Source organism: Mandrillus leucophaeus, unplaced genomic scaffold (assembly GCF_000951045.1).
Source record: "Mandrillus leucophaeus isolate KB7577 unplaced genomic scaffold, Mleu.le_1.0 Scaffold403, whole genome shotgun sequence".
NCBI classification, from domain to species: domain Eukaryota; kingdom Metazoa; phylum Chordata; class Mammalia; order Primates; family Cercopithecidae; genus Mandrillus; species Mandrillus leucophaeus.
In genome coordinates, this window is record NW_012104288.1 from 802108 (window position 1) to 814118 (window position 12011).

Below are 12011 nucleotides of genomic sequence, written 5' to 3' on the forward strand. Positions count from 1 at the left end.
AAAGCCACTGATTATTGTCAGTAACCGGGGCAGGAGTAGGTTGTAGAATAGAGAATGAAGCAATTCTTTCTGGCCAAGGATCCTGTTTCATAAGTGAGTTGGCTTTTTGGCAGTTAAGAATCCATATTTGGCTGGGCATGGTGGCTCACGTCTATAATCCCAGGACTTTGGGAGGCCGAGGCAGATGGATTACTGGAGGTCAGCAGTTCAAGACCAGCCTGGTCAACATGGCAAAACCTGACTCTACTAAAAATACAAAAATTAGCAGGGCGTGGTGGTGCACGCCTGTACTCCCAGCTACTGGGGGAGCTGAGGCAGGAGGATCACTTAAATCCAGGAGGTGGAGATTTCAGTGAGCCGAGATCATGCCACTGCGTTTCAGTCTGGGCAACAGAGAGAAACTCTATCTTAAAAAAAAAAAAAAAAAAAGTCAGGATACAGAAAAAATATCTATCTTCATATAGTTTTATGAGGGAGCTTACAAGGCTCAGCTGGAATATTCAAAGGCAAGGTACTTCAAAGGAAGCAAAAACATGCTATTTTTAGATTTAACTTAGATTTCTAAAACTTCTGTGCAACTCTCTTATGTGGGTATGTGACACACCAGTAAACAGGGTGGATGTGACCCTGGCAGGGTGACCTAAGAAACTTGGATTCCTTGAAGGAAATAACTTTCTGTGATATCATGACTGGCGGGGTACTGCTGGTGGGGGATGACTGGCAGGGGATGCGCAGGTGCAGCTGGATGGAAGCCCTTGGCATTGGGGCTTCTGTCATGCATCCAAATCCCCAGTGCCCCTATTCCTCCACCCAGGTCATTCCTGCTCATGATATCAGTACTCTGACTCACAAGTAGCCTGCAGCAGCTGAAAGGAAATGATGTGGCAACTGTGTACGAAGACTGGTTAAACGCTGCAGACAGAAAAGAAAATCCATTTGAAAATACGTTGCTGTATTTTACAAAAGGCTGTTCAAGATTTAAAAAGTATGTTTAGCATTCCAAGTATTTTCCCTTCTGTGTCTTCAGAGACCATCTCTGAGAGTGATGTTTTGTTTATTTAACATTTAATCAAAAGAGATGTGGACCCCACCAGCTTTTGAACAGCAGATTCAGTAGCACTGCCTCTTGCATTAAGTTTGAAAAGAGAACCTTCAACCACACAGAGAATTTGATGTCTGTAATATGCACTAAAAGATCAGCTGGTCTAACTTTACAGGGCTAATAAAAGGGAAAATTTTTCCTGTGCTCAGGTCTTTTATGAATTATAAATAACCATTCACTTTGGAAGATAGCACATCATAAAATTTTTTTTCACAAATATGCACAAATCCATTTTAAGATCCAAGGAAAAAGATGTTCAAAAGTCTCAGATGTACTCAGTTTTGATTTCGTAGGGAAACATGTTCTTTTACCATATGGATGCTTTTAAGGGGGCCTTCAGCTGGGGCTCAATAATGACACTCCAGTGGCTAAATAAGGGATTTCTTTCCTTCTAACATTATTTCTCTGTTATTAAAGGTGGAAAAACCTTCCACAAATAGCATACTATTAGAGTGCTTTAGGGGGTATCCTGGGAATCAAGGTTATGTGTCTGCTCCAGAAATACTGTCTGTAATTATCATTCCTCCGTGGTTCTGAGGATGCAGTCTTGGTGTTTTCATTAATTTTTTCATTCTATAAGTCTGCAGTGTGTGCCTGCTCTTGATATTCAATATTTTACAGTAGGAATTTTGTTGTTGTTGTTGTTTTTAGGGTCACAGATCTCTCCCTTCTCTTTTCCTCTCATAATAACCGCTTCCTGGCTTCTTTTGCCTACTGAAATAAAAAAGTATGAAAGGCTAGATTTGAAAAGAAAAATAATTCAGATATGAAATTTTTGCAATTCCAGCCTTCATCTTCTCTATTTATAATCTGCTAGTATGAGCATTAAAAAATAGAGCATTCAGATCTACCAAGCACTTGAAGACGGTTCATGGGTCGCAAGAGCACATAGATTTCCTCCCAGTGCTTTGTTATCAGTATTTTCAAATATGCACCACATTAAAAGAATTTTACAGTGAACACCTATATGCCCACGATCTAGTTGTAGATTCTGCTATTAATAGTTGACTCTTCTTGCTTTATCACATATTTATACACCCCTCCTCCATTAATTCATCTTATTTTTTCATGTGTTTAAAAGTGAATTGTAGGCATCCACCAATATCTACTTTAAAACTTCAGTTTGGTATTTACTTTTTTCATTTGGTATGAAATTTACAGATTTTAAACTGTTAACACTAAGTGTCCAGTTTCAGAGTTTTGACAAATATATCCCTGTGTGCCCAAACCCTTACTGAGATATAAAATATCGTCTTCACCTGGGAAGATCCCTCATTTATCTTTCCTGTCAATCCTTGTTCCTAATCCCTTTCCCAAACCCAGAGGCAACCACTGTTTTGATTTTTTTCACCACAGATTAGCTTTGTCTATTCTATAATTTCATGTGAAAGGGTCAAATAGGTTGAATTCTTTGTGTGAGACTTCTTTCACTCAGCATAATTTTTTGAGATTTGTTCATGTTATTGTGTGAACAGTGGTAGCCCATTCTTTTGTATTGCTGAGTAGTATTCCATTGTATGACTAAACCACAGTTTGCACATTTATTCTCTCTCTCCTTCTTGTTTTTTGTTTTGTTTTGTTTTGTTTTGTTTTAGATGGAGCTTCACTCTGTTGCCCAGGCTGGAGTGCAATGGTGTGATCTCAGTTCACTGCAAGTGGGTTCAAGCGATTCTCTTGCCTCAGCCTCTTGAGTAGCTGGGATTACGGGCACCCACCAACACACTTGGTTATTTTTTGCATTTTTAGTAGAGACAGGGTTTTCACCTGGTTGGCCAGGCTGGTCTTGAACTCCTGACTTCAAGTGATCCAAGTGATCTGCCTGCATTGGCCTCCCAAAGTGTTGGGATTACAGGGGTGAGCCACCGTGCTGGGCCCCTGCGCATTCATTCTCTTCTTGATGGATACCTGGGCTGTATCCAGTTTCTGACTATTACTAATAGAGCTGCTATGAACACTCTTATACAAGTATTTTGATGAACATATGTTTTCATTTCCCTTAGGAAAAGACCTACTTATGTAATTGCAGGATCACAGCTAGTATATATCTAGTTTTTGAAGAAAATGCTATTTCTTTTTCTAAAGTTGATGTGCCATTTTATATTCATATCAACAATGTATAGGAGTTCCAGTTGCTCCACATCCTTGCTGACATTTAGTGTTTTCATTCTTTATATTTTAAACCATCCTGGCGGTAGTGATACTTCATTCAGGTTTTAATTTGCATTTTCCCAGTGACTAAAGATATTGAGCACGTTGTCATGGGCTTATCTGCCATTTATATATCTTCTTTGGTAAAGTGTCTTTCATCCATTCAAAAAAATTTTCTCTTTATTAATAAGTGGGAGTCCTTTATATACCCTGGATATCAGTCCTCTGTCAAGTTTATGTTTTGTAAATAATTTCTTCCAGTCTATATCTTGACTATTTGTTTTTTAATGGTCTCTTTTCATGACAGGTTTTTTATTTTGTTTAAATCTAATTTATCAGTTTTTTTTGTGGTTATGGCTCTCGGTGGCCTAAACAAAGCACATTGATCTTAATAAATGGTGTTCACAAAATGTGTTGTAAGCTCAAGATAATCCAAAGCTTCACTGTGGTCACTGTAATAGAAGTGTTTGCCTAAAGAAACATCCATGTCCGTACATACTGGGAACAACTGAGGAAAACCTTGTGAACTGTTTACACTCTCAAGAGCCCCAGAGAATGAATCCAACTCTAGACCTCCCTTTTCACTTTGTTTTATAATAAGAAGCTTTCTGTTTTGATGGCTGGAAGGAGTCACCACAGGCAAAACTACCCGGTCATGGCCTTGTTCTGGAATCAAGTCAGCCTTTATGCTTATGAGCAGGATAAATGTATTATTTTAATAAGCATATGTTATTGGGAGATCATATTTTAAATAGTTTAATATATGGCATGAATGAATAAAAAATAGACTCCCCAGAAGCTTTAAAAACATTCAAAGAAAGAAATCCACAGAGAGACCCAGGTGTCAGTTATGACATGGGGCAAAATGAAGAAAACAGGACTTGGGAAAACAGAGATCTACTGAAGGGATATAGCGATTCTTTAGAGTTGTTTTTAGGCTACACATTAAAGGGTTTCCCAAGATTTTACCCTGGTCTCTTTGCCAGCTGCTCTGCTTGTCAGTGAAGCTGTTTGATTTCTCTCTTTGTTTCTTGTTCGAACAAAAAGGACACTCAATACAGACATGACATTTTGAAAACTAAACTCACATCTTTTTCACCCTAACTTCATTGTTGTTTTGGCCTACTTTCTCTTAGACACTTTCTTGAGGGTTCAGGCTGAATGTGGTCTTTCAAATTTTCAAACTCCCTTGAGTACCTCTTTCTGTGATTCCGTCTCCTCCTAGTGATCATTAATGGTCTGCAACTGCTTCTTTATTTGTGGGGTATCTTGGGCCTTTTGCTTCTTCAGTTTTCTACTTTTTATCATTAAAAATCCCCCCCCCCTTTATTAGAGACTGATTTAGGAAAAGAAAGGGATGGAACTTAAATGAATGAACTGCTGTTTGATTGCAGATTGAAATTAGTGGCCAAGTTTTTGTTTTTTGTTGATTTAGTAGACTTTTATAAACCAAAACTAACTGTATGATTCTCATTGGAAGTTATGTTGAAATATAAGAGATGAAGAGACTACCAATTCACAAAGCCCTGGACTGTTCTAACCCTAGGGAATACTCACTGGTGGCTGTGTGGGTGTGCCTGCCAGGCTGGGAAGGGATCTAGCATAATGGTGAGTTTCGTAACACACCAGCCCAGGTCCAACTGCTTGAGTAGGAAGATTAGAGGTGGGTGGTTAGTTTTGTGGCCTCCTGGATCTGTTCCTGAAGAGAGCAGGTAAGTTCAGGGATGGAGAAGTCTAGGTTTTAAGTTAGAAATGTCAAGCAGGACTTCGAGACCTCTGAAATAAAGATGTGTCCTAAGTAATTAACACACAAACCTGATGGAAGCAATCATAAGGGAGAAATCAATGGGGTTAAAATCACAGGGCCACATGACAAATTATGTCTGGCTATGCAAGTGGGTTAAATCACTTCCTAAGATGTTGCCAACAGCACAAATATCTGTATTCACCATCACATGCAACCAAAGAATTAACTAAACTCTTCAAGTTTCTTCCCCTTTGGAATAATAATTCCTGCTATTATGGTGTTTCCACTAAGGTACTGGAGATCCAGGGCAAAGTCTAATTGAGGTGGGTTCCACTGGCCTGCAGTGCGGGCAGCATTAAGCGGGTACCCGAATGTGGTGGGGGAGGACTGTGAAGCTCTACTTTCTGTGCAACTGTTAGGGAAGTCCTGTTGCCAGCCCTCCTCAAACATCATTTTCTGCTCATGAATATTGTCTTTTATACCAATAGAGGTGGGAGAGGGAACTATTCAGAATTCAGTCTCAAAATCTTTTATCCTTTTCTCTCATTTACTTCAAAATGTATATAAAGTAAAATGCAGAACCCCCCCCCAAAACCATTTCAGCCTGAAACTAAGCTCAAGCTCTTTAGCTGGACTATGGAGTCCTTCATGGGCAGAAGGGTTCGATAGAGGAAATGAATTATAGGGGGATGCTTTTCTTTGATTTACCAGAGTTCAGTAGAAACATCTGGGTTACCTGCCGTTAGATTTTCTGAAGGGAGGGTTCAGCCATTGCTACCATAGCTCTTAGTACCATAAGGTTTATCTGAATCTCTGAATATCTATGATCTTGCAAGATCCAAATTTCCCTTCAAGCTGATATTTGTCTTTCATTTGTTTCCTAATTAGCATTCAGGTTTCAGCCCAAGAGTGCACTGCCAGAGGCATAACACCTCCCTTGATGGGGACCTTTGTTGGCATCACTCTAAAATGAATTCATAGGACTGTTCTCTGATTTTCAACTTTGCTTTGTGGTACAAGGTCTGTGAATGTTTAGTCGACAATACGTGTGCGCCTCTCTCATTTCCTGTTTTTTAAGGGCTGCACTTAATTTATTTGAAAGGGTGGAATATTTTAAATTACAATTCAGCAGTTTTACTAAGGAAGGCTGTAAAACACAATGAGCAAGGAGTTTTACTTCCTCCTTCCAATTGCTACTCCCTGTTTTGAAATCTTGATGTCCTCCAATCAATGGGAATGACTTTAACTTACACTGTAACATTTTTAACAGCAACCACGCCATGGCTGGAGCTGCAGAGGGGCATGGGATTCCTGCACACTGTAATTCCATTTTTCCAGACGCCTTATTAGTACACGGAATGCGTCTGCCTGTGCTTGATATTGTTGTATCTTGTTAAGTCCCCTCCCCCAGGCAGAGCGTTTGGATTGGTTAAGGAATACGGTCGCTTAGCCAATCAAGTGAAACCTTTCTCCTGCAACCCTAGCAACACCTGACAATGGTCATTGACAAACGTTAAGAGAAAACCCCTGACAAATCCAACCGGCCCTTGAAAGTGGTCCCTGTCAAGGGCAAGCAGGGCTACTCCTACCCACAGAGCACTTTGTGAGGCCAGAGGAGTTAGTGGTTTGTGTCCGACTTGCAAAAACAGAACCTGGATTTGGCTGCAAGTGCTTGAGTCTAGGGCCCTACTCCTATCTGCTGTCAATTTCAGCGAAACTGACTTTTGTTAGTTAAAGCCAGTGTTGGAGCTTGGGGTGGGGCGGGGGTGGATGGTTGTCTATGGTGGGGTGGCAGCGGGCAAGTGCGCTCATACTCTCCCATACCAACCAGACCCCCATACCCACCAGAATATTTTCGGTGGTTGGAGGAAGAGGTCACATACAACTTCGGCCCCAGGGTCACACTTCTGTCACTGACGCTAATTTGTTTTGCAGGTAACAGGAGCATTTTTCTGAGGGTGGCAAGCTACCTGGCTATGTCCCCAGTGGCGCCTTTCCAAGACTTCTGGCTACACATCTTTCACCTCCCAGCCTCGTGCTGAACCCTGTTGGGGTGCAGTTGGCCTGCCTGCCTCACCCACGGGCATATTGGGACACTCCTCACAGGGTGTAGTTAGACCTAAAAGAGCTCTCACCCCTCTCTGGGAGGCTTCATGACTGAGGAATCTGAAGGCAGATCTGGCAGAACCTAGGGAGGGGAACGGAATGGAGAGTAAGAAGGGGGACCTGCCAAAAACATGCACAGACAGTTCGTAGGCAAATGCATGTTTCCACAAAAGACATAATCGCTGTGTGTGTATGATACCCTGCCGAAGTCCCCTTACATGATCATTCCAGTTAGTCTAGCCACCTTGAAGGCCTGGTTGAGTAATCCATTGTGCCATGATTAGCTGTTAATGAAGCTGAAAATATCTAAATCATCTAACAAGTAATCTGAATTAATGTTTTATGATTACCACTTCCAGACAAGCTGGTGTCAGGACAAAGAAAGACCTGGGCATACAGACACAGACATTCACACATGCAGATAAAACGTGTACATACAAGCAATTACACAGATAAACTTAGGCCAGAGGAGCAAAGGAGGAACAAGGGGGAAAAAGAAAAAGGGGAATGTTAAAGAGAGCCCATGAATTGAAGAGTGTGAAATCTTGTGTCAGACCTGTAAAAACAGAACCTGGATATGGATGCTAGGGCTTGAGTCTAGGGCCCTACTCTGATCTGCCACCATTTCAGTGAAACTGACTTTAGTTATCCAAAGCCAGTATTGGAGCTGGGGCGGGGGATGGTCTATGGTGGGACTCTTCAATTCATGGACTCTCCTTAGTGAAGTTCATTTGGTCCTCCCCAACCCCCAGTGTCCCTTTTCCTCCTAGCATCACCCTTCAAGGCCTGTCCTGAATTTAATTTTCCACTGGAGGTTGGCATATAGCTTAAGGAATCCCTTGGGAGCATAAACTGGTAATGACTTGAAATCTTAACCCCTAAAAGGATATTCATACTTTTTAAAAAGGGGCTCAGGAAGGTGCAAAAGAATTAAATCTCTAATGGCTGAATTGTAAATTGGGATTATCTTTATTCTGGAGACTTGGTCTTGTTCAAATATACTTTTTGGGTACAGATCTCCTCTGGGCATTCCTAAGGCCAGAATTACAGGCAAGAAAAAGTGGTCCTGGAGAGGAGGGTGGGTTGCAGTGGGGAGAAATCCATCAGGTGGGTGCTCAGCAGGAGGACAGATCCTGAAGAAGTGTGGGAGAGGCCAGGAGGCTGAACTTCCACACAGAGACAAACTAGGAGCTGGTTTTATAATCTTCCATATCTGTCCTTCAGGGAACTTGCAAACTTTCTGGTGGCATGAGATGTAGTATATTACAATACAGATTACATAACAGGTTAAAAGCTGAGTCTTACATGGTCATACACATGCACACAGGTTCTAGGTTCAAAGTCTCAAAGAAACTAAGTTATTCTGAGAGGATGTAAAATCGTGGACATTTGCCTATTAAGGAGACAAGTAAACTATTTTTTTCCTTTTTCAGATTTTTCAAGTTTTTCAGGTATGTCTGGTCAAGTTTTCTGTGGATATGAGCAACTATCAAGTATGAAGATTATAGAACAACAAAAAAAGCAACATTACATGTTTATTTCTTGCTGTGGAAGTCAAGAGATTTTTATTTCCTCGTGAAGTAGAAAATAAAAAAATAAAATTAACAATGGATATACCATGGTTCTTTGTAACCCGAGTGTCATGAAGAGCTCTATAAAATATCTGAAGTGCTTGAGCGAAGTTACCTTCCCTCGAGGGAAAAGGTAAAGATTCTCACTACAGAGCTAATAGTTTCTGCTCAACAATTTGAATTTCACTTAAGGATAAACCTGAGAGCCCACATCTGGGAGAGCATATTTATCTTTAATGTAGCAGTATGGAGGTGGAGGCATTCCTGGAAGAGAACAATGCCTGATGCATTATAGGCACAAAAATAAAGATTTGTTGCCTGCCTCCAAACCAACATTCAAAAATACTATCAAAGGAAGAAAACTCTAGAACCCCATTAGAGTGGATATCTCCCTGCTCTTAATCTCCAAGATCACTGTTTCCTATTTCCATGGAAACTAGAAGACTTGAAATTGCCAAAACTTGAGAGACACTTGAGATGAAAGCCAGAAAAAAAATAAAAATAAAAAAAAATAACAAAAGACAAATGTTACAGGCAGCATGTATGACAGTGTGGTAAAGTTTCTGACATTTGTTTGGGAAGATTCTCTTATTTCTTTGCTTGGAAGAATGCAATGATTTCCAGAATGTGGCAGTAATTTCTTCACACCATGCTGCTGAATGTTCATCGAGTAGATTTTACTCTTTTCTAGAAAGGAAAGGAAAGACCCATGGGCCTTGGCAGCAATCAAGTGAATGTTAAGCTGTTGGAAATTGCTCTCCCGGCACACCTTGATGTTAACCACAATAAGGAGGTCAGTCTGGCGGAAGTGCCCTTGCTCCCTCCCTTCCATTCAGTGAACAAATATTTATTGAGCACCTACTATTCTCCAGGTAATGTGTCCTACATACAACTAAATGAAAAATTACAACTCAGATATTAGTTCCTAGGAGAAGTACATGTAACTACTAGAGTGTGTAATAGGCAGAACTGACCTGTCAGGGCAGCTAGGCTTTCCTAAGGAAGTGTGATTAAGCTGAGCAGGAGGAAACCAGGCAGTGGTTGTGGGGCCTGGGGAAGGAGAACATTCCAGGGAGCAGGAACTCTTGGGCAAAGGCCTCTGGAGGAAGTGAGTGTTAAAGGAATGGAAAGTAGGCCTGAGTAGCCTGTGTTGGCAGAGCCCCAGAGAGCAAAGGGAATGAACCAAAAGGTAAGGCCATTTGGACAGGTGGGCAGGGACCAGGTCATTCCTAATGCACAGTCTTGAGTCTTGCAGGACAGGCTTGTTAAGGATTTAGTTTCTAACCCTCCCCTCTCAAGGGTGAACTCAAGCTGTCACAGGAGTGCATGGCATACAGTCCCTGTGTGTGACCTGGGAATGCAGATTTTGTTTCATCTGAAATCTGTCAAAACATGGCCATAGATTTCAGAAGTGAACCACCAAGTTCCAAAGGTTATAATTTCATGAAATGCTTTAAACCTAAATCATGTTCAGTAAATATTATTTTACACATGATGATTCAGTAGGCATCTCGGACTCATCATCATGAATGTCAATTATCATCCTATATTAACCCCTCAGAAGCCAGAGTTTGGTCATCTAATAATCTCACCATTTTCTGGGACCTGGCTGGAATCTAAGAAGTCTGCAGGAGGCAAAATAAATGTGACAAAGATCATGCACATTTTAACCAGGTGGGAGATCCTCATTAAGAACTTTGTTGATTTTACTTTACACATAATTGTAGATAGCAGGTTCTCCGGGTTCAGAGGCCACAGCATGGGGAGAGCAATAATTCAGAAAGTGAGAAGGGACATTATGGGTGGTTATATGACAATAATTAAGAGTAACAGGGGCTGGGCATGGAGGTACATGCATGTAGTCTTAGCTACTCCTGCCTGAGGCAGGAGAATCACTTGAGCCCAGGAGTTTGAGTCCAGCCTCGGCAATACAGTAAGATCTTGACTCTAAAAAAACAACAAAAAAGTGAAAGTAACAGGAAATAGCACAACTGTAAAGTCTGACACCAACAAAACAAAACCTAGAACAAACTAAATAAAAAATGGAGAGAAAAGAAGGGAAGAGAAAGAAGGGAAGGGAAAGAAGGGAAGGGGAGTGAAGTGGGGAGGGAAGGGAACAGCAAAAGAAATAAAGAGAAAAAGAGAAGAAAAATCAAGCCAGCAATCTGGTTTGTTGTTGTTGTTGTTGTTGTTATGAACAAGCAACCTTGCGTACCTTAGTAGCTCTTAAGGGCATCATTGTGCTTATAATCAGTCCTTATAATATGCTTAAGAAGTCAAAGAAGTGTGTCATGTTTTAGAAAGATTTCTAGCGTGCAAAGTTAAGCTTTTATTTTTATTCTATTTTGAGACAGAGTCTCACTCAGTCACCCAGAATGGAGTGCAGTGGTGTGATCTCAGCTCACTGCAACTTCTGCTTCCCAGGTTCAAGCAGTTCTTGTGCCTCAGCCTCCAGCGTAGCTGGGATTACAGGTGCTTGCCACCGAGCCCAGCTAATTTTTTGTATTTTTAGTAGAGACAGGGTTTTGCCATGTTGGCTAGGCTGGTCTCAAACTCCAGGCCTCAAGTAATCTGCCTGCCTCGGCCTCCCAGAGGGCTGGGATTACACGTGTGAGCCACCACACACGGCCCCGTCAAGCTTTAAAAAGATTTTTGAGCCAGGCACAGTGGCTCACGCCTGTAATCCCAACACTTTGGGAGGCCAAGGCAGGTGGATCACCTGAGGTCGGGAGTTCAAGACCAACCTGACCAACATGGAAGAAACCCCATCTCTATTAAAAATACAAAATTAGCCGGGAATGGTGGCGCATGCCTGTAATCCCAGATACCTGGGAGGCTGAGGCAGAGGAATTACTTGGACCCCAGAGGCGGAGGTTGTGGTGAGCCAAGATCGCTCCATTGTACTCCAGTTTGGGCAACAAGAACAAAACTCTGTTTAAAAAAAAAAAAAAAAAAAAAAAAAAATACAAAAAATCCTTTGGGGGCTAGAGACAGGCCCCTAGGGTTTCAGGGAGGTGTTGAGGCAGGCCAAAAAAAGTAAAGAAAAGAAAAGGGGAGGAAAAAAAAGTTAGCTTAGAATTCTTCACTTCTTAGCCACAGCATCTAGGTTACGTTGATTTACCCAGCAATAGAAATCCTTTTCTCAAGGAACCTCTGAAAATATTTTCACTTCCTTCATTCCCAACTTAACACATCCAAATGATGCTGCTCAAAATTTCAAGGATATAAATTAGTATGACATGTAAGAGCAGGAACAACTCCACAATAGAAGAGAGCTCTTGAGTCAGCTCTTGTAGGAAGTTCTGCAAAACCGCACCCAGGAAACTTGATCTGAACA

General features: G+C 41.3%; 1 protein-coding gene across 1 annotated transcript in view; it reads right to left on the bottom strand.

Annotated features, from left to right (window-relative positions):
* LOC105548228 overlaps positions 1-12011 on the bottom strand; it is a 123574-nt gene that overhangs the window by 102788 nt on the left and 8775 nt on the right. The window contains 2 exon segments of the mRNA XM_011992139.1: positions 673-912; positions 7075-7185. Coding sequence (XP_011847529.1) covers positions 673-912; positions 7075-7185 — 351 coding nt within the window.